General features: G+C 21.5%; 5 protein-coding genes across 5 annotated transcripts; 3 read left to right on the plus strand and 2 right to left on the minus strand. All coding sequences in view use genetic code 6, as the record gives it.

Annotated features, from left to right (window-relative positions):
* The first annotated feature begins 3,169 nt into the window (after positions 1-3,169).
* TTHERM_00483470 (transmembrane protein, putative) lies at positions 3,170-6,697 on the plus strand. Its single transcript, XM_001017460.3, has 4 exons — positions 3,170-3,687; positions 3,878-4,650; positions 4,996-5,921; positions 5,986-6,697. The coding sequence occupies exons 1-4, from the start codon at positions 3,242-3,244 to the stop codon at positions 6,430-6,432; spliced, it is 2,592 nt and encodes an 863-aa protein (XP_001017460.2). The 5' UTR covers positions 3,170-3,241; the 3' UTR covers positions 6,433-6,697.
* A 501-nt stretch (positions 6,698-7,198) lies between these two features.
* On the plus strand, positions 7,199-8,032 carry TTHERM_00483480 (hypothetical protein; the record flags this gene model as incomplete). The annotated part of the gene is made up of 1 exon (XM_001017461.3): positions 7,199-8,032. One exon carries the CDS (start codon positions 7,199-7,201, stop codon positions 8,030-8,032), a length of 834 nt encoding a protein of 277 aa, XP_001017461.1.
* A 786-nt stretch (positions 8,033-8,818) lies between these two features.
* On the plus strand, positions 8,819-10,032 carry TTHERM_00483490 (bromodomain protein; the record flags this gene model as incomplete). Its single annotated transcript, XM_001017462.3, has 7 exons — positions 8,819-8,856; positions 8,981-9,087; positions 9,145-9,305; positions 9,407-9,500; positions 9,565-9,592; positions 9,712-9,918; positions 9,972-10,032. The coding sequence occupies 7 exons, from the start codon at positions 8,819-8,821 to the stop codon at positions 10,030-10,032; spliced, it is 696 nt and encodes a 231-aa protein (XP_001017462.2).
* A 1,493-nt stretch (positions 10,033-11,525) lies between these two features.
* Positions 11,526-15,605, minus strand: TTHERM_00483500 (Serine/Threonine kinase domain protein; the record flags this gene model as incomplete). Its single annotated transcript, XM_001017463.2, has 8 exons — positions 11,526-11,712; positions 11,779-11,873; positions 11,927-12,011; positions 12,070-12,399; positions 12,548-13,106; positions 13,299-13,660; positions 14,027-14,129; positions 15,107-15,605. 8 exons carry the CDS (start codon positions 15,603-15,605, stop codon positions 11,526-11,528), a joined length of 2,220 nt encoding a protein of 739 aa, XP_001017463.2.
* A 1,306-nt stretch (positions 15,606-16,911) lies between these two features.
* Positions 16,912-21,296, minus strand: TTHERM_00483510 (transmembrane protein, putative). The gene has a single exon (XM_001017464.2). It carries the CDS (start codon positions 21,081-21,083, stop codon positions 17,739-17,741), a length of 3,345 nt encoding a protein of 1,114 aa, XP_001017464.2. The 5' UTR covers positions 21,084-21,296; the 3' UTR covers positions 16,912-17,738.
* Positions 21,297-22,929: the final 1,633 nt, after the last annotated feature.

The raw sequence follows: 22,929 nt of genomic DNA on the forward strand, positions 1-22,929 counted from the left end.
AATTTTAAATTATAAAAGCAAATTATTCTAAAATAAAATAGCTTAGAATCTAATAAAACTTAATATTTTCTATCTATTTTTAGATGCTAAAGGTACTTCTGCTGGTACATTTTAATATGTTCAAAAACATAAAACACGGTATCAACTTAAAATAAAATTAAAAATGTTTTAAAAGTTTTTATTTAAAATAAAATTTTATGAAAATTTAAATAAATTGATAAACAATTACTGAAGTGATTGATTTAATTTAGAAAAATATTGTTTGTCTATAATTTTGTGTAAATCTAAAAATAATTTGTAAAAAATTAATTAAATGAAATAAATCAATTAAAAAAAAAAATTGAACAAAAAGCATGTAAATAAATTAACTAGTTTTTTAATATTAAAAAATAACTAGATATTCTTATTAAGGTAAATAAAATAAAAAATGCTTGAATAAAGAAACTAACTCCTTTATAAATGGTTTCAAAGAAATACCTAAAGGAGACGTAAAGAAATATAAAAATTTCTTTCTAAACAACCTATCTCTATTCCTATTGATACTAGAAAATTAAAAAATATTTTAATCAGGTATTCTTAAGCAATTATTTTAAAAAATTAATTTAGAGCATGAAATTCTAGTTGTAGGTTTTACAATTGACTATTTCAACTTTAAAAATTCTTTATGAACTAATTGGGTTATTGATGGATACTTCCATGTTTCTAAAAGTAAATCTTCTGGTATTTGTGATGATGCTTACCCTGGATTTTTATTTTAATTTTAAAATATAAGTTTGAGTTACTTGTTTTTTTGCTTAAAATTAAAATTAATGATCTTTTAATTATTTATTAATTAAAACAAATTTTAATATTTTTTTAAAACTTATAATTTAAAATACAAAAAAACATATTTTTTATTTTCTAAATTTTATTTGCTATTTTTTATACTGGTTTGTTATTTTAAATAAAATCAGAATTTTTTCATTTAATATTAAATCTCTTGAACAAAAATTCAGATTATTTTATCTATCTAAAGAATAATATGAATATTTGTTATTAAGTGAATGTTTAAAATTCAAAATATTAGTATTCGTTTTGGAATAATTTTGCACAAAATACAAAATGTAAAAAATTTATTATTAATAATTCGTATTATTCATTGTTAATACAAACACTAAATACCATCAATCATTATTAATTAATTAAAAACTCTTTATATTAAGACCACTTTTTAAAATTTTCTGGAGTTTGATTCTATTAAGGCCTCTGAATAAAAACATTTAAAATATAGAAAGAGTAAAATTAACTAAAATCATAAAAATTAAATGAAATATCACCATATGTATCAACACAATATGTGATATTTTAATTTCATGATTAGAAATAAATTATAATTATTGTAAAAAATTGTAAAAGAAATTATATTAACACTTTAAATACTTTCTTTATAGATAGATATATTATTTAAAAATAGTAAAGTACTTTAAAAAAACCAAAAAGAAAAAATCATGATTAATAGACAAAATTTTAATTTATTTTAACCACACAATATCTAACAAAGCAAATTTGATTATTAAATTTTATGTAATTTAAATATGAAATAGGTGTTTTTATCAAAAGTAAAATACTTTATAAATTGATTGACTGCCATATATTCAAATAAATTATAATTTTGTTAAATTTATAAATTTTAAATTTATTCATTTCAAAAGAAAATGAAATATTTATTGATAGTATTTCTATGAAGTAAGCTAAATAAATTGTATTGTTTAATAACTTATATTATAAAAATTAGTTTTGAAGGATAAAGTGTTATTTGATCAATTTAAACTGTCTTATAAATATATAATTAATGTAAATAATTTAAAGATTGTAATTGTTTATATCAAGTTAAATTTTACCACACCTTACATACAATTTTGATATTAATATCTAATTTTTTTGGTAATCTAAATTATATAAAAATCACTCAAATTAAAAGATATAAGTAATCCGACTTCGTAAAACTTTAAAAAAAAGATAAGAAAAACAATATATATTTAATTAAATTTATTACATGATACATGCAAACAATTTTCAGAAAAAGACAATTTATGATTTAAAAAAAGATGAATAATTCTTTTAAATATTTTAAGCTTAAAAAAGCAAATAATTATAATTTTTCTAAACTAGAACCATTAAATTGTAAAAAAAAATTAAAAACTGAAAATGATTTGAATCAATTATTTAGTAATTTTGGATACAAATTGATTTTTACTGGAATAATATTTTCAATAATTATGATAATGTAAATCAATAATTTTGAGTGAATATTTATTTTATATTTATATCTCAAATATTACAAAATATCTTTATTGCTAAAAAGTAGAAAGAGTAAATAAATACAATAATTAGATAAGAATATCTTGCTAAAATGGCAATTTTAGGTTTTATTATTTTTTTTTACTGATTATTTTAAAGGACACTATCCTTTTTTTAAAGGAATTATTTACTATAACTTGAATAGATTAAAAATAAATTTTACTAGACCTATTATTTATTGATAAATGATAATTACATCAGATATAAGTTTATGAAAAAGAGTATTTGAAAGGTTAAGCATTAGGAAAAACTCTTTATTATCTTATTATTCTCTGATTGGTAGTTTCTCTACTAAACAGATTTTATGAGTACTTTTGCTTTAAATAAATAATTATTTTTTGCTTTAGATAAATAATTATTTTTTGATAAAATAGAGTAAAATTATATTAAATAATGTCTTATTTAAGATTTACAAATAGATATTTTATTTATTCACATGATAGAGTATTAATTAATAACTTTTTAACTTTAAATCAAATACATAAAATTAAGATATAAATTAAAAGGGTTTGGTTGCCATCTTATTTAGTTTCGATTCTGATAAAAAAGTAATTAAAAATATTGTTTACAGAGACAATATTTTATTAAATAAATAAAGAGAGTAAGTGAATTAAAAACTATTCCTTTTACTAGTTTGAAAATATATTGGTAGATTTACTTAGATTACAAAATGAATAATGAATGATAAATCACAATTTTAATGTTTGTTAACTTTATGGTATATATTTTGTTTGTAATTTAATTAAAATTAAGATGAATAAGACTTTTTTTTTGCACAAAATCTATTAATTGATTAATAATAAATATTGTATAAACTATATTTATATTTTTTAAAGTAAAAGTAAAGAGATATCTATCTATCTTTCTTTAATCATTTTAATATATCTCTTAAAGGATAGTTATGAATCGCCTTTCTCTTCATTTTAAGTCCCAAATTCTAGAATAGAGGTTTTAAAAAGAAATAAGGGGAATTTACAGCAAGATCTTTTTAAATATTTTAACAGCTTATTTTTTTATTGTAGGGATACCTTGTATTATTATTTCTACTATTAAATGGAATACTTCTGATGTTATAGTTTATTCAATATCTTCTTCAACATGTATAACATATAGTCTAGTGCTCAATTACTTTCCTTAGTATTATAATCTATGGATTAATTCTCTTAATTTATTTGCCTCCTTTATGATGGGAGGTTAAATATATTTATTTGGGCCAACTACCGGCATTCATGATGATTATGTCCTTTTTTATTTTGGAGCAGCTGGCTTTTCTCTTCACATAACAGTTGCTTTTTTATCATCCAACTTTATAATGACTCTAGTGTAGACTTTTAGCTCAACTGTTCTGTAAGTTTTACATATTATTTTACATCATAAACATGAAATTATTTTAGTAGGCTCAATAATTTATTCTTTTAATATCAAAAAAAGTGGCTTATTTTGTATGGATTTAATTTAGAGATAAAAAATTGATTGAAAACATCAAAAAAATTTGCTAAAAATTATATCAAATAATTGTTAATTTAATAATTATTAGGTATTATTCAATTTGCTGGTCACCACAAATTTATGCATATAAGTATGCATATGGGGCTTTCACATTATTTGTATTATTTTTCATATATCTGATATAGAAAAATAGAAGAGAGATATTTCTGCTGAGAGAGTATGAAAAGGATTGGGTTTAGATAGTCAAAAAGGGTTTATCTTCAAGTATAATTACTGTTAAGTATGACCAAAAAGATAATTCTATAAGCTTAGATATGATAAATGAATAAGCTAAAAAGCTATTATAATTGGCTACTCCTCAAGAATTTAAAGATTTTTCGAGAAGGACTGTAATTATAGACAAATTTGAAGATCATGAAGAATAGGAGTCGATAGCTAAACTCGAATAAAGAAACTAATTTTATATGCAATAAAAACAAAAGAAGGAAGATAAATCTAAAAAGACATTAGAAAATAGAATTATAAATATTTTAAAGATGCACATAATCCATAAGATGAAGCTAAATTAAAAATCCAATCCCAAAAATGAATAAAAAATGGACAAAAGTGTATATGTAGATGAAGAAATTATCCACTAAGGGATAGATAACTAAATTGAAGATTTATTCTATGGAATTTTTAAAAAGAGTGAAGATTCTACAGAAAAGAGAATTTCAATAAAGGCATCCACATATCAAAACTAAGCTGATTGTTATTGCTGCCTAGTAATCGAAGAAGAAACCAATAATTAAAAAGTAAAAATTTTAGAGAGGGTTAACAAAAGCTTTGAAAGGAATTTTTTTCAGTTCTGTCTTTTTGTAGGTAAAAATATATATTAAAATACGAAAATATATTTTTATGGTTATATCTGAAAACAAGCAATTTTTACCAAATTAAATAGATTAAAAATTATAAATTTGCTTCCTGCCTTCCTTTGATTTGATATTACTTGTTTAATCAAATTTATTATTACTTTGCTAATTAATAAATAAATTTCTTAAAATTAATAGCAAATTTATTAAACACATGTTTGATTTCATTAATTTAATAAAATAATGAAGCTGATAAATAATCAATAAAGTTAATTTTTTATTATTTTTACTTTAAATTAAAAATAACCTTTATTTCATTAATTAATTATCTTTTTAATATTATATTTTTAAATAGGGGATAAGCTTTAAAATATAGCTATGAATATCTAGAATGTAAGTAATATCAAAGCAAACATATGTTAATGCTATAACACTATTTATAACTATAAAGATCATATTCAACTAATTAAAAATTAATTTAAAATGAAAATAAACAACCTAAATATATCGCAAATAACTCTAGAGTAGCTAAGACAATCTATATTTCAAAGATATGTCAATAAAACTCATGAAATAGATTTAAAGATAAAATTTATAAATTGTAATTCTGATACAGTTGTAAATACGTTTGTTGAAAAGCTTAATTAACTTATTATGAACTTGGTAGACAACTCTGTAAAATTCCAACAAACTAATTAGTTAATTAAAAACAGATATTTATTTCCAGTAACTCCTCTCAAATAAAGCAGCAGATTTAGATCATTTAGTAAAAGCTAAACATATGTTCATAGTATTTTAAAGCCTAATGATCATGCAAGATTAGACTAAGATTTAACGGAAACGGTGATACTGCAGAAAGACATTAAGCAATTTAAAGATCTTAAAATTGACTTTAAAAATAGTTTAACTGCTTAAAAAGAAAATAATATATTTTTAACAAGTAAAGTAGACGTTGATGATATTCAATTAGATTAAAGATAGTAAAATGATTAAGTATCAATTAATTAAAATAGTTCACTTTAAAAGGATGTTACAATTTAATTTGAACTGATTAAAGGAGAATGTGAAGAATCCAATATTTTTAAAATCACAATAATAGATTATGGAAAAGGTTTAAGTCATCATAAATTGCTTAAACTTCTACAAATCATAGGAACTAAAAACCCAGCTTACAATCCTCAGTTCTAAAATTTTGATTATCTTGGATGGAAAATAAATTATCACATCATAGGAAACATAGGTCCATTCTACAATTTTTTTGTGAAGAGCAGTGAAAATTAAGTAAAAATTTTTTATCAATTTGCTTTGTAATAGAGATCTAATTTTTATATTTAATCAAAAATAGGGTTTAGAATATCACTTTTACATCTTTTAAGATATAAAAATTCTCTATCAGAATGATTAAAATCAAACAAAAATATTTTCAAACAATCATTTTTAGGAGTACTTAGAAAAATCTAATTAAAATTTCTATCACATAAATAATCTAAATGAATAATTGGCAAAGATCAGAAAATAAAGTGAAGAAAATAATTCTAATATTAAGTCTTTTACACCACTTTAACAAAGCATTAAATTTTCAACAGTCAATCAAAATAAAGTAGTAGAAAATAACACAGATACACACTCTCTATTTGGATATCAGTCAATGATATTAACTGATGATTTTACTTCTTAATAAATAATTCCTCCTAAAAACTTAAATTACTAATTAGCAACAAAATTCATTTTAGATAAAACACCTCCATCCTCACCAATAACTTATTTAAAATGGTTAAAAGAAAAAAAATGATAAAATAATTCCATAATATTTTATTATAATCTGACATATAAAATACTAAATTTTTGATCACTCTTTAATTACATTAAATAAACTTTCAAAACAAAAAATAATTAAGTATTTAAAATTAAAACTCAAAAAAAAAATTAATGAGATGAATTTATAATTTTATATTAATTAAAATCTTTTGCAAAATTATATTATTATCAAGAAGGATTCTGTTTATATGTAATCATCAGAAACTCATAAGTTATTATTCTCTTTTTAACTAATATTTAATTTCATTATCTTCTTAAATATCAATCATCCTTTATAAATTAAATTAAATTTATTTATTTAATTTAATATTATCCATTATAAATTTATTTATTTAATTTAATATATTGAAATAAAATAATTAAAATAGTTGAATATTATTTTGATAAAAAAGAATTAATTATTGATAAAAAAATTTATTTTATTTTTTAAATTTAGATTGTTTTATTAGTTGTTATTGTTGTATAAAAGATTTATTTCTAATAATTAAAAACTTATAAGTTAATTTATTTATCTTTCTTATTATCAAATTAAGAAACAATTAATTGTAAATTTGTCTAAATTAATGAAAATTTATAAAAAGTTTGATTATTCTATTATTTGCTTCTATTTTTATAAATGTTTTTTTTAATAAATATACGAAATATTTTTTGTATTTAGTTAAAAAAATACAAAGAATCTTTTTACAAAATTTTAAAATTAATATTTTCAAAAAATACCAACTTTTATAGGAATTAAATAAATGAAAAAAGCATTTGTGTTTATTTTATTAGCTGTTGCATCTTAATGCTTTTCTTTTGATTTATGGGGTGCTTTAAGTTTTGGGGCAACCAATAAGGAAAAACCTGAGCCAAAGAAAAAGTAATAAGTAACAGGACTAATGACATATTTTGAACCAAAAAGATTAGAATTTAATCTCCCTAAATGCTTGAGAAATATTGCTGATATAATTGAAGAAGTTGAAAGCTTAAAGACTCTAAATTCTTTTGAAGTAACTTTAGAAAAAGTTGTTGAAAAAGTAGCCCATTATTCTGAAATGCTTGTAAGTTGCGGATTTGCATTTTAGTATCAGCAAGTCTTTAAATTGTTTAATACTGTGAAAAACATGTAAATGGATCAACAAGGTACTTGTGGATAAAGTTAATCTGAGTAATGTGGAGGTCAAATGTTAAATATGGAAATCAAAGTAGCTAATTAAAGTGCTGAATAAACATTCTATTAAAAAATATTACCCTGTGCGACAAAAGTCACAGAAATTTTTACCTTTTACTCATCAAAAAAATTCAACTAAGATACAAATTACTTTGAAGAGTTTAGAATTTTTACACAATCAATTATCTATGCAGAGGAGTGTTCTCTTCTTATTTTTAATGATTTTATGGAGAGTAGTAAGCCCTGCTTGACTAATTTTGATAAATTAGTAACCTAATATCATGAAATTACAAAAAGTAGTAGCATATACTTAGGATTAATCTCTCAAGGTCCTACGATGATTAGCACTTTTAACGATATGGTTTCAGTTTGTAAGAATTAAATATTTGAAGCTATTTTACCATCTAATTAGAATGAATAATGATGACAATATCAACAAAATTTAAAAGTAAATCAAAAACGCTACAAATCTGATAATTAAATGTAAAATACAAAAAAAATGATTAATAAACTAATTTGAATTACAGAATTTAATATTCAAAAAGATATATTTCAGTTAATGTAAGCTTTTTTTTACTTGGCATCTTTAGGCAAACTAAAATGTTTTTAAAATATCTTCATATAATAAATTATTTATTTAATTATTTTATCTAATAATGGAATGATCAATAAATCATTAATAATTTATTTGAATATTTATGTTTTTTTATTTTCAGTTGAACTTTTAGAATAATAATTATAAAAAATTAATACTTAAAATAATTATATTTAATTTAAATATTAATATCATACTATAATAATATATTTATTTTACATTAATGTTATTAAACTAAACAATAAACATACTTAAAAAAGTTAATCGATAGATTTTTTATTATAGTTAATAGTTAGAATATTATATTTATTAATCTACCCATTAACAATTTATTGACTTTAAACCTAAGATATGCTTTTAATTTAAATATGATTTATAATGAGCAACATATAAATTTGGCATAAACTTATTTAATAATTTAAAGATATTTTTTATGTTTGATTATTGATTTATCATCTTTATCTAATTTATTATTATTATTATTATATTTATTTTTATAAATTTAATTTCCGCGAATTAGACAATTAATAAATATTCAAAATAAGAAGAGGTATTTAGGAGGGAAAGAAAACAAACAAACATCAAGTGAAATAGTAGAAATATAAGAAAAAGGAAATGTCAGCAAAAATAAAATCTACTTTAAAGTTTGTCACGTAATTAGTTAAGCTTATAGTTAGAGTTGTTAGGAATGACTAAAGCATAATTCTATTTAGAAATTGACATTCACAATTTAAAAAGGCGTTATCGAAGTTAATATTTATTAATTATTTTCAAAAGGGAAACATCAACCAGAAAAGAAGATTATAAAAAAATGAATACAGTATTATAATCACTATTTGATAATAGCGACTCTCTAGAGTTTAGATAACCTGTGGATTACTTAGGTAAAACGTTTACTTCATTAGAATATGCTTTTTTAACTTTTAATCAATAAAATTTAGCTTTAGGATTAACTGACTATCCAAATGTGGTTAAAAAGCCAATGGACTTATCTACTGTTAAAAATAAAATAAATACACAAAGTTATGACACAATAGAAGACTTTTTAGATGATATTTAATTAATTTGGGATAATTGTAAATTATATAATGCTTAAGGATCTGTAAATATTTTATTTATTAAGATACTTATAAACAAATATGATTAGTTATCGATACATAAATATATGTAAATCTTTTAAATAATTCATTTAATTATTAACAGTGGATTTGGAAGTTAGCAGATAAATTAGACAAGTACTATAAAAAGCTTATAAAAAATTATTTGCCTATGGTCCAAGTTCAATAAACAGTTGGAAGTAAATTAATTTACATATTTACTAAATATTGATCGATGATAAATTTTTAAAATTAAAATATTAGAAAAAGAGAAGAAAGATGATAAAGCAAGGTAAACTTAATTTTTTGAATGAGATAATGAACAAAGAATTTTTAAAAGAAAGATAATGAAATTGATTAATCTTTTTTATTAAGGTATTTTAATGAGCTAAAATATTTTTTATAAATTAGCAAATAATAAGATGTGTATATTGATAATTTTTAAGAAGAAAAAAGCTCATTTACTGCTAAAATTAAATAACTTACAGAAGAATAGTTAGGTAGTATAGTAGAATAAATTAGATTAGAAAATCCTTAAGCATTTATAAGATTAGATAATAAAAAGTTATAAGTTATTGTTGATAGCATCAGTTTTGAATCTTTATAAAATTATAATACGTAAATTTTGAATATTTTTTGAAAACCTATTGAAATTATTTCTATAAAAATAGTTAAATCGATAACTGGTTAATCCCTGTTAAGACTACAAATAAAAGAAGTAAAAATAATTGATAAATGATCTTAATTAAAATACTTAGTTTTATATCATAAAAATTATTTTGAATTTTAATTTTACATGTATGTACCACATTCATATTTTATAAAAATTCAAACTCAGGTGATTTTTTTTGTCTATTTTATTTATTATATATATTTTTTCTTAATTTTATAAGTAATATAAAATATTTATCTAAAAATATATCATCTGTTTTCTTATTATTTAATATTAAATTGATTTCTTTTGGTTTTTATTTAAATAAATTATTTGAGTATTTGTTAAAAACCAGCAATATCTTATAAATAGAAAAAACCTTAAATCTAAAAAGTAATCTATTTAAGATTGAAAATGAAAAGAAAATGCAATTATAAATTAATTTATACCCATTTATAAAGTCGTTTATTTTTTTATACTATTTAGTTTTAATAAAATTTATTTATTTCAAAGTAAAATAAGGACAATAATATTTAGTAAAATTTAAAACATGAAGATTTAAATTCATTTTTGAATTTTTTATTTATTTTTATTTTTCGTTTATCATTTTAAATTCTGAGTCAAAGCTTACCTTAAGTTTTAATGGAGAAAACATATGAAAAAATTTTCAAAAAAAAAAAAAATGCCAAAAAAAATTTAAAGATTTTTCATATTTTTTAAAAAATATTCAAATATAAAACTATTTTAAAATTAGAGTAGTTTTAATAATAATAAACCTTCTATTAATTTTATTATTATTTTTGATTTAGATTTATAGCTTATTTGGATATTAATAAAATAAAATTAAAAAATAAGATAAAATATGAATGAATTCATTTAAATAAAGAGTGTTATTTTCATTCAAATTTGTTTTTAAAGTAATTAATCAAAATAATTAGTCAATAAATTTATATTTACATAATATAAAAAATATATACAATATAATTATTTGTTTTTATAATAATTTTATTTTATTCTATATTTAAAAATAATTTAACTTTATTTTATTTATTTATTATTTAAACTTTAAGTGGCAGAGCACTATAAATAAGATAACAAAAAAGGTTTTTATGGACTATTTATTTATTTTGATATCAATTTTGTGATAAAGCTAATATATTTATTTATATATCATATTTATAATATAATTATTTTAATAAGTTAAGGATAGGTTTTTATTTATTTATTTATTATTAGTTTTTAAGTTGGAAGCTTTCTAGTAAATAGCTTATTTGGTTTGATAAATTATAATATTTTATTTGAAAAATTTTGTTTGCTTCATTAGAATAATTTTTTATTGATTAGTAGTGTTTTTTAATTATTTTAAATAAAATATTATAAATTCAAAATATTTAGTTAATTAGTTTGTGAGTGAGTGATTGAGTGATTTATTCTTGTTCAAATCTTCATCATTCTTATTAGATAAGCAAATAAAATAGGCTTCGAAAATTTAGTTTTATTAATTTTAGTATAAATTAAGGTTCCAGTTTTTTGTACGACAAATTAAAGAATTTGTTTTATTTCTACCAAAATTTCATGGATTTCCTACAAAAGTCCATTTTTAAAATAGTTCTTATTTTTATCCAGTTTAAGTTGTGAACTATAATTTGATTTTATTTAATTTAGTAGGGGAGACTTGAAATTCACGATCTTCAAAGATATCTTCGTTTTATGTGTACATTTATTAGGTAAGTTAGATAGACTTAGGAGGTTTTACGTTCCTTTATTCATTATAAAAATAAAAATTTTAATTTTCTATAAAAGTAATTAATTAATTAGTTTTTTACTTTTAAGCTAATTACTTCCAGTCAATGCCCTAGAAAAATGGATGTCTTTTAATTTGATCTGGAGTAGGTCTAAATCTTGGGTCTTTAGAAAGCAGCTAAATTTAAACAAAAATTTTAATTAAATTTTTAAATGGAAAATATGAATTACTTTAATTAGCAAGCTTTTAGCAGTCCTTGAAATAAAATTGGGAAATTTGAGCTGATTCATTTAAATATTGTTGTAAATTGTGTTCCTATAATAAAATAGAATGAATAAATATAAATTTAACTCTTATAAATAAAATATTCTACTCATCTTTTCCATAAAAGGGAGGCTATCCTGTAAGCATTTCAAATATAAATATACCGAGAAGATAAAGATCAATTGACTTTCCGTGACCCTAGTTCCTTAAAATTTCAGGTGGCATATAAGCAACTGAACCACAGAAGCTACGAGCACCCTAATCATATTCTCTAACTCCTTCTTTTGAAAGACCGAAATCTGTAATTCTCACATGTCCATCTTCAGCAATTAAAATATTTTAAGCTTTTAAGTCTCTGTAAATAATATCATGATTATGCAAATACTCTAAAGCTAAAAGAACTTCTGCAGCATAAAATTATGCTTTTGATTCAGAAAACCTGATTGCAATAAAAATTTTATTAATAAATTATTTGACTTATAGAAAAATTAATTAATTTGTTTGTTTGTTTGTTTGTTTGTTTGCTTGCTTGCTTGCTAACTTATTGAGAATAGTTTAATTATTTTATGTAAGAAAATAAAGTTTACTTTTTTTCAAACTTAAGATGCTAGAGGATGTCACCTCTTTTTCCGTTTTCTAATAAGAAGAAAAGTTTATCTTTAGTTTGGAAAGCTTTGTGCATTTTAACTATAAATGGATGATCAACTAACTAAAGGATATTTCTTTCAGTTATTGCATATTTGTACATATTTTATTCTATAATTTTTTATTTGTGAAGCATTTTGAGTGCAAATTATTTTCCAGTTTTTCTTTCTTCTACTAGAAAAACTTCAGCAAAAGCTCCTTTTCCAATTAGGCCATGCACTATATACTAGCTTGTATGATTAAGTATTGATTATGAGTGGAGGTTTGAGACTATGCTTTAGTTATTGGAGAAGAGATTGTGAAGGTCTTCTTCGTCATATTCAATTATTTGCATGTGGGCTTTAATATTTCTTTATAATTCCTTCTTTTGCACTTACTATCTGAAGTAAGTAATTAAATCCTCATTTGAGGATTCCTAGTATGGAAGCTTGTTATTATTGTTTCTTAAATTTATATCAAGATAGGGCTTTTTGAGAATAATGTCAAGAAGGTCTTTGTCCCCTTTTCATAAATTATTTTCATTATGAATATTTTAATATTAAAAAAATTTGTAAGCTTGAATCAAAAATCTATTTTCTAATTTTTAGAAATTTTTTGCCAGTAACTATAAAAAGTAAAAATATTAAAATAAGCTATATAAGAATTTAATTTATTTTTGGTAATAGAAATTCACTAAACTTTTTATTAATTTACCATTTAAAAAGCAGTAGTGAAGAGGTGTATTCAGATATTGATCTTGTGCATTTATGTTAGCGCCGGATTCAATGAGTAGAGCTGCTACGTCTTGCTTATTTTCTAAACAAGCTAGAATCAGAGGAGTCTGTCCTTAGATATTAACAGAATCTAAGTTAATATCTTTCTAAATTAAAAGGTTGCATAATGGGGTATTGCCAAAGTAAGCAAAGTAATGTAATGGAGTCCAGCCTTCATTAATAGGAGCGTTAAGATTTGGCATCAAATCAGATTCAGTTTACTAAACTAATTCTTTAATTTTGTCAGTTAAGTTTAGCTTGCATGCTTTCTCAAATTCTTTTTAGTTTTCTTTCTTTTTCTCCCTATTTATGATAAATAATAAAATAAATATTGAAAAAGCCTTGGCTTAGATTTGAAAAATAATGATTAATTTTAATATTTTCTTCATAAATCAATTCAAGCACATTATAAAGAAAAACCTTATGTAATTTTTAATGAAATTTAATTAAATTAGTAATAAAAGTAATCTTTTTATGGTTTGAGTGAGTTTGTAATTCATTGAAGTGAATTAATTTTGTTTAGTTAGATAGAATGTAAGTCTACGAAAATGAGATATATTATATAATGTTTTGCTCTTGAAGCAATATATTTTATATTTTAAATTTACAAAAAATTTAGAAGGAGAGATTAATATAAAAATAACTATAACAAACTAATAAATTAATTACCACCACTAACTCCATTAATTTGGCTCTTCTATTTTAATGCTAGGTATCACTTAATCAGTTATCTATTGAAAATCGTCTTTCTTTCTGATATCATACTCTTAGCCTATTAAATTATGATAATAACAATAAATTAGAATCATATTTTAAAAATTATATTTGAAGGATGGATCTGTAAAAATTTGTGCACGTTGTCAAAAAATTAGTAAAAAGCAAATATTTATCATTTTTTCATAAAAATTTGATGGGATTTAATAATGAATTTAATTAATTTAGGAATATTTTCTTTTGTCTTTTCGTTCGAATATCTTCTATAACGCTATTAATTTGCCAAATATTTTGATTTCTTAATTTTCTTAAGAATTGTTTATTGCTTACAGTTAGAACACTATCATAAATAATAAATACTCTCCTTTACAATCAATGAATAATTGAATGTAAGTTATTCAAAATTATAAGACTGAAGAAAATAAAATTAACCATATCTTGCCAGCAATAAAATTTCCAATTTTGTTACAAGATATCTTTTAAAATTTAGCAGAAATAAACAAAGAAACCACTTATCATTTCTATAAAAAACTTCAACTAAAAACCCTCTATTGAAATTAAATTTTGCTACAAACTCTATTATTATCTTTCTATCTATTGTTTGATTCTTAATCCCCAAAAAATTCAATTATTATTGATTTTATAAATCTATCTATTGACTTTTTAGATTCTCATTACACATTTAGGTTCGAATATCTAAGTATTTTTGTATCTATATATATAAATTTATTATTATTTCCTTCTTCTTTATTAGGTTATTAAAGAATTAATTAGCGTTGATAGAATATATCACTTAAAGCTGACAGATACATTTATATGTCATTTTCAATAGATAGAATAAAAACAAATTTATTGCACTTTCGTAAATAATATTATAGTCTTATTGATTAAAAAAATTATAATTTTTCTTCATTAAATTTTAATGAATTTTAAGATTTTTAAATAATTTAAGACAATTAATTGCTTGTGCTGTAATCATTATTTAAGTGCTATATAATTTATATAGACAAAAAGTGTTGATTTATTATTTATTACCTGTATCAATGTTTTTTATTTTATGAAATTAATCTCTGTTTTCTTTATCCCAGAATAGTTTTGACTAATGGGGCTCTCTATTAGAGAATCTCGTTTATGGCATAAATACTTCATCATCTAAAATTTCATCTGTGAACGTATTTTTATAGTAGCAACAAACACTTTCACCATCCTCATAATCTTCTTAAAGCTTTGCATGATTAGTTATGTCTTTGAGTTTATTTTATAACGAAAAGCCACGAGTGGCAGAGGTGGTTGTGCTAGAAATATAGCTTTAAGTATCTAAATTATGAAAATTGCCATCCCTAAAATGTTTGCGTAGATTTGATTAAGGGGTATATTAAAGCGATGATTAGGTATCCAACTTAACTTTTGATGAATCACTAGTTTTACAAATCTATTTAAGATCTATTCTTAGCTATTGATTCGATTAAATATACTGTTAGCTCTCACTTCTGTCCTAATTTAAGGCAATTATATTATCAGTTAGGCTATTCATGATGATATTTTAATTGATTTATATTGTACTTATGCTACTTCTCACTCACCTATTTCAAATATTTGCAAGGTGTTTGCTTTAGATTATATTTGTAAGATAGAATTCAGTTTTGTTAAGCAAATAAATAAATAATTACTTTGTTTCTTTTATTAATTATTAACTTTGTTTTTTTTGCTTGCCTATTTGCTTTTCTGCTTGTTTGTTTGATTGATTGACTGAATTATTGATTTGATTGTTTGTAATCAATTTTTTGACTTTAAATTAAATACTTAATGTTCTGATTAACAAAATAATAATAATTTTTTGTTTGTTTGTTTGTTTAATAATAATAATTATTATATAATTAATGATGCAAATGTTTTTCTTAATTATTACTTTCTTAGTTTTCTTATTAATTTTTTATTAGGCACTTATTGTTCGTTCCTTCATTCATTCATTTATTAAAAGTATTATAAATATATTTTTTGCTATTCAATATTTTTCATAAATAGTTAGCATTATTTTTTTTTTCTTGTCTCTTATCACGAAAGACATTATTTGAAGCTAAATCATTCAGTCAGTATAAATATTTTTATTTTTCTATTTTCTTACCACTCTAATGAATTTCTATTTTTAATTATAAATAACTAACTTATCTATGCATTTACATAAAATTTTTGCAATGAAGCTTTTTATTAATTAATTTGTTTAAACTTATTTTGTTTGTTATTATTATATGATTACTTTCAATAAAATTTATAATGTCTACAATATTTATCATATATGTTACTAAATAATTAGACCTCTTCTTTTTTCTACATAAAAAGTATTTATTTCCTATTAAATTATTTTATTTATTTTAATTGATTGAAAAGCAAAATTCTAAATTTAATAATTGTTAATCATTTTTTAATCTGTAAACTTAATCAGCTATTTTTAGAAAAAATCTATTTTTGGCATTAAAAAATTTGATATAACTATTATTAAGCAAATTTAGAAAAATTAAAACATAGATTAATATCTTCTTTCTAGTAATTTTCTTAGTTTAGTTTAGCTAAATTTAACTTTTTAATGTGTCATTAATTCGGAGAATTTATTTTATGGTTATTTGAGTGGTGTATGCATTAAAGGTCTTATTTTTTAGGAGTTTTAAAATTACAGAGTGAGCATCTTGCTTAAATAAAATTCTTAATTTTTAAAAATAAATAAAAACGTCTTTATTTTAAAGAGGCTGATAATATAATTTCAAGTAAGTATAATAATTAATATTAATTTGCTGCTAACTTAATTTATGTTTTATAATAAATATTTCATAATTTAAAAATGGAAATTTATTCATTTTTTAAAATAATTCTTTTTCAAACAAACATTAATCATTATTTGTATTCAAATAAAATTTTTTACAAAATAAAATTGTATTTATTAAATAATAAGAGATACTTTTTACTTGATTTTTAGAAATTAAGATTATCATTTTTTAATTATTTCTATTATTTACCTTTATAAAATTATTTTTATTTGATTTATTTTTGTTTGTTTTTTAAATCTTTAGATGGGAGGGATAAGGAAAGTTTTTAAAAAGGGATTGAATCTTTTTTTTAAAGATTTTAAACTAAATATTTTTCGCTTTTATCATTGTAAAAAGTGTCTCTAGCCCTCAGCATCAACTTACTAATTAGCCTATTTAGAAATAGATTTAAGTTTTAATAAATTAGCTTTACATTGTTTCTTATTAAAAATTAGTTATTTATGAAAGTAAATAAATTTCTTAAAGGTTTTAAAAATAAATGAAATAGATATTTGTCACTTGTTTCACTAGAAAAGTGTCTATTTTTATATATTTGCTTAGCTTATCAACTTATTTAGAGTTTTAAAAAAGATCTAATTAAATTAGAAATTGATAAATAAATACTTAATAATATATATAATACATTATATTTTAGGAAATAACTTAATTTGTTAAAGGTTTAAAAATAATTTAAATTGACTTTGAAGATATTAAATTAATTTTATTTACATTATAATTCTTATTATATTTTATATTAAGAGTATTTATTTATTTACTTACTTACTTACTTTTTAATTGATATTTTATATTTACAAAATTTGTTTGATATTCTATTTATTCTATTCTGAAATTTTTTATTTTTCATTTCAAAATTTGCTCTTTTTTTTCAATACTTTTGGTTACTAGTTATTATGGAGAGGTAAAACTTCAGAGTCATTTCCTAGCTCACCTGCAGAATACACATGACTTAGGCCTTTTATATATGAATTATAATAATCTTTGTCATTTTATCTACTTGATTAAGAGCTAACTTTTTTTGTTAGCAAATTTTATTAGTTCAAAACAGAAAATTTATAATTTTCTTAAGTTTGATGTTAATGCTGCAAGTTATAGTTTGGTGGAGTCCTAGCCAAGTTTCTTTGGCTTTCTACTTAAATTAACTTAGGGGAATTTATTAAATATCTTTTGTCAGTGTTGTAAGATTTTTTAGGAGATTTGTAATTCTTGTTGAATTTACTTTACTAAATGCAATTGATCAACGGGTTTGCTGTGCTCTCATCGATATTATTATTTAATATTATCGTTTTTAAAGCTTAGTTTTAAGATATATTTGGAAGTCCATTTTAGGTATTGTCTCCTTAGTTAAAATTCATGTTAACGTTTAGATTGTTAAATGCGCCTATTGTGGCATTCACAAATGTTACATTACCATAAGCAGCTATTGTTTGGCTATCTTTACTAATATTGTTATAATTATTCTAGATTGAACGATAATTCATTAAATTGTTGCTTTTCGACAAATCTCTTTATTCTTCTGTAAAGAAATCACTAAAAACAGCAGAATTAGTTTTACATATAGAATTTGAATTTTCTCCTGATCCACTTGATCTATTTTGCAATACTCCTGCAGGTTAAAAATAAGTTGGCTGTTCTTTATCTATACATTTTTAAGAGAATTTCTTATTTGTGTTATGAGATAGATTAGTGCTTATAACATCGAATACTTTCTGGTTTGCCAATGAAGAGTGTTGCAACTGCTTCACTTTAAACCATTAATTAAAAGAGCTTTGTTCATCATAAATTTCACTGACGTTTCCTGAATCGTTCAGCTCATTAGAGCTGTTAATATTATTCAAAGTTGTTTAGTACTTTTTATTGGTTATTTGCTAGTTATTTATGTTGCTATTGTTGTAAGTGTTATTAACGTTGCATTCCCCATTTTTTTCTTAGTTTTTCTATGAAGTGTTTTTCACTATTGAAGTTGTTTCGTTGTTATTTTTACCAGAACCTAAAGCGCTACTGTTAGCACCATTCTGGCTGACATCTTAAATCTATGGATTCTATATAATTTACTAAGTTAATCCTAACTTAACGTTATTGCTGTTATTGAATATTTGTGTCTTTATTTACTGAGTTTTAATAACTTCTAAATCAGAGAATATACTAAAACTAGTGAAAAGTATATTTTTATCTGACCTGTGAAATTCAATTTTATTATATGGTCCCATCAGTGTAACGAGTTTAATAGCAATTCTTAAAGATACGAAATAATTCTAGTAGACTTCATAATCGTTGTATAATTCATCGATGTTGAATGTTTATAAATTAATTTGGTTTAATAAATCGCTATCATAAGTAGATTGTATTTAAATTTTGAAGCAATTCGATATTGTTTGATCATTAGTTATGCGTATCGCTAAGTATCCGTCCATGGGAGCATTTACCATCAAGTGTTCCAGAATCATAAAAAATATTTGCTACAGTCTCTCTTCGTCAGTAGAAATTTTGTCTTAGTTTGTGGTGTTTTCATAATAGGTTCTGATTCTCTTGCCTACAATGTAATGCTTTAAAGATCTTAAAATCTTATACATTTCAGCAGTAAGAGAGAACTCGGTGACAGAAAACTCGTGTTTCGAGGAATTTTTGAATTCAAAATACTACAGATAGCTGTTTACTCTGTTCATGCACTTGACATTATGGTATAGCAATTGATTTAAAACAGACTAATTATTGATTCTGTTCAATTCATTGAGTACAACCAAGTAACTTTCTTTAAATTTCTTGAGCTAAAAGCTGAATATCTTTTCAAGAAAAGTGCTAAACTTAATTTGTTTAATATATTTTTCTCTGTATGTCTCGTTTTCAATAGTAATAACTGCGAAGACTTCACTAAGAGAAAATGTGCTCACTCTTATGAGCAATTTTTTGTCAACATCAAACCCATTTGGACGATAAGTACCGATAAATTCACTTACTTTCTTAGTATTTTAAGAGTTAGTGTTTTGGTTTATGTTTTGATTAGAAGTAGATTAGATAGATTTCTTTTTTTACCTGTTGCTGCTTCCTGTGTTAGCCTAAATTACATCATTTATAGTTTCTATAATTCCATCTAAGTTATTTAAAACGTTTGGAGTTTTTTGATTACTCATCTTTCTTTTATTATTAATTGTTTCTTACTCAATTTTCTGTCTTATTAACTAGTACAGAGTGAAGTCTCTTTGCATCCCTCCTTGAGGATGTCCTTAATTAGGAATGCATTATCCGCTAATAGGAATCTAGTGCATTCCCTTTAAAATACGATTTAAATCCTTCTCATTTTAAATAATTTCATTTTTTTAAACTAGAGTGCTCCTTGTAAATTTTTGGAAATTATCATTATTAGTTATACCTAATTCTCTGTTAGCTTTTTTATTTGCTTGTTCTAGTTCTACTCTAGATTCTTTTTAATTATATTTAGCAATAATGAAATTAGTAGGTAGAACATTTTTTATAATTTTATTCCATTCTTCGTCTTTCCTTCTTAGTAAAAAATCCTATCTTTTATTTTTATCTTCCTCATAAATCTAACTCAAGAGTATTCCCAAACATGCAAATCCAAGAGGAATTTAGATAAACGGATTTTAGAGTTCTTTTAAGCTTATAAAAATTAAAGAAACCATAGTTACTGTACAAAAGCATGCTTTCACAAGAAATTTAGTTCCTATAAAACCTCTATTAATAATTATAGCCAACAAAAATCCTTCAAGAAAATGAAACTGAATTAGAGGTTTTCCATAAACGGTGCTATTTGAGGAGATTCTAGAATCATCAATAATTTAATTGCTTGATGGAAATAAGCTATCACTGATATTTAGCTCATAGTAGATGAGGATTAAATGATAAAAAATATTGATAAATTACTAAAATGAGTAAAATAAATTAAACTTATTAGGAATCTAATAAATCATTATAAGGCTTGCTACAATACTTATTATCCATAAAATAAGAAACGCTAATATAAAATAAAATTAGTTAGTGCTGAGCTGACTACTTTCATTAGAATTATTGCTTGATTTGATTTAATTTATAGAGAGATAAACCAAATTTACGAAGCTAATTATTAAATATATAAAAAGTAGCGGTTTAGATTGCCTCTTGCAAATATCAATCTACTACAAATGATATTCTCTTTCTAACCCTTTAGATTTTAATGTAAGAGAATATTTTTGCATTTTTATGATGTCCTCTGCTATATTTGTATTAAGATTTACCTACTTTCTCAGCTACAAGTTAATATTTTTTATCTATTTTTTTGCTTGTTTGATTATTTGATTGAAGCAAGTTTTACTTAATAAATATTAAAAAAATGTAGTATTGATTTATTTAATTAATGAATTAATCGATTGATATCTTGCTAATTACTTTTAAAGCAAGTTTGAAATTTATTTGATTACTTTATTTTTGCAATTTATTAATTATCGAATGCAAATCATAAATTATTAATGCAAATTTAATTAATTTACTGGTAAAAACAATATTAAATTTACATATAATTTTCTCAAAAATGATGATAAGCTGCTCTTAACTCATTAATTCACTAGTAAAGATAATATAATTACATTTAATTATTTATTTGTAAAAAGAAAACCTAAATAAATTTTGTATAAGATCGTTCATTTACTAATTGATAATCCGTAACATTAAAGTCAATTTATTCAATGTTATCAATAGTAATAATTTAGAATTGTATTTATTATAAATATTCATTAATAAACTCCAAATTTAGTTCTTACTTTTACTATTTCATAATTTAATTAATACGCAACTAAGATAGCCTTCTTTCTATAAGCCCTTACTGGAATAAATATTGACATATTAATAAAAACAATGCTAAATTTATTAAATTTTAACTGTAGGATAAAAAATTGAAATATCTGTGAATTTAGGTTAAAATTTGATTTCAAATATTTAACTTTTCCTTTACATTAAAAATGAAATTATTGGTTAAATTTGTTTAATATTTCAAATAAAAATATTTAAATATAATATGCTAATTATACCCAATAAATATATTCGAAAATTATAAATTTAGTCTTTTTTATAGAATTACTGACTTCAATCAGAAAAACTGGACATGCTAAATTCTGTCAAAGTTATCTAAAGTCTTCTTTAATTTCATATTTTAGAACACTCTCAAATATAACGATAACATTTCTTACTCGAATTATTACTTTTCAAAGTTAAAAAAACATAATAAACTAGGTAAAAATTAAATTTAATAAACTGCTTGCCATGAAATTTTAATTGGAACTTTTCTTATGTTTCCATTTATTAAAAAATATTTAAATTAGTTGATATTTTATAAAAATAAATATATTTACTCATAAAAATTACTTGAACTCAGTTCTCAAATTTTCTTTAAAGCACTATTTACTTGTTGAGTTTTGAATACTTTTTATAATGTTAAAGTAAATTTATGAAAATAGTTTTCTATTTTATTTTTAAAAATCGTTGTTTATTATAATTATTATTGAAAAATGTTACAAAATCACTATTAATTATTAAGTATTTATTTACTTACGAAGGTGATGACAATCCTATCTATCTTCTTAAAAATTAATCAAATGTAAAAATTTTTTCATTGAAAAATATATTTAGAAAATTATTTATTTATTTAAGCTTACTTTTGAATAAATACTGAATTTAAATTATTTGGTTAACTAAATGTTTGCCTTACAATTAATTGAATGTGTTTAATTAATATCCTTAACTTTTAGGAGATCAAATTACTTGCAAAATATTTTGCATTCATGCATAAAAGATTCTAACTAAATCCACCATTTCTAAAATAACAAAATCTAATTACTTTTAATAGCAATTATAATGGATCTAAAAATTTTGGACGATTTAAATTTACAATTTTAAAATTCAAATGGATTAAATAAATAATCAAGAAGTTTCTAAAATATCTAAATTAAATCTACTTTCATCTATTCTCTCTATTATCTTTTCTCTAATTAAATTTCAAAAATATTCTTACTTATTCAATTTTTAATGCTTACTTTTATTATTTAATTA

Source organism: Tetrahymena thermophila (genome assembly GCF_000189635.1).
Source record: "Tetrahymena thermophila SB210 genomic scaffold scf_8254611, whole genome shotgun sequence".
Lineage (NCBI taxonomy): Eukaryota > Ciliophora > Oligohymenophorea > Hymenostomatida > Tetrahymenidae > Tetrahymena > Tetrahymena thermophila.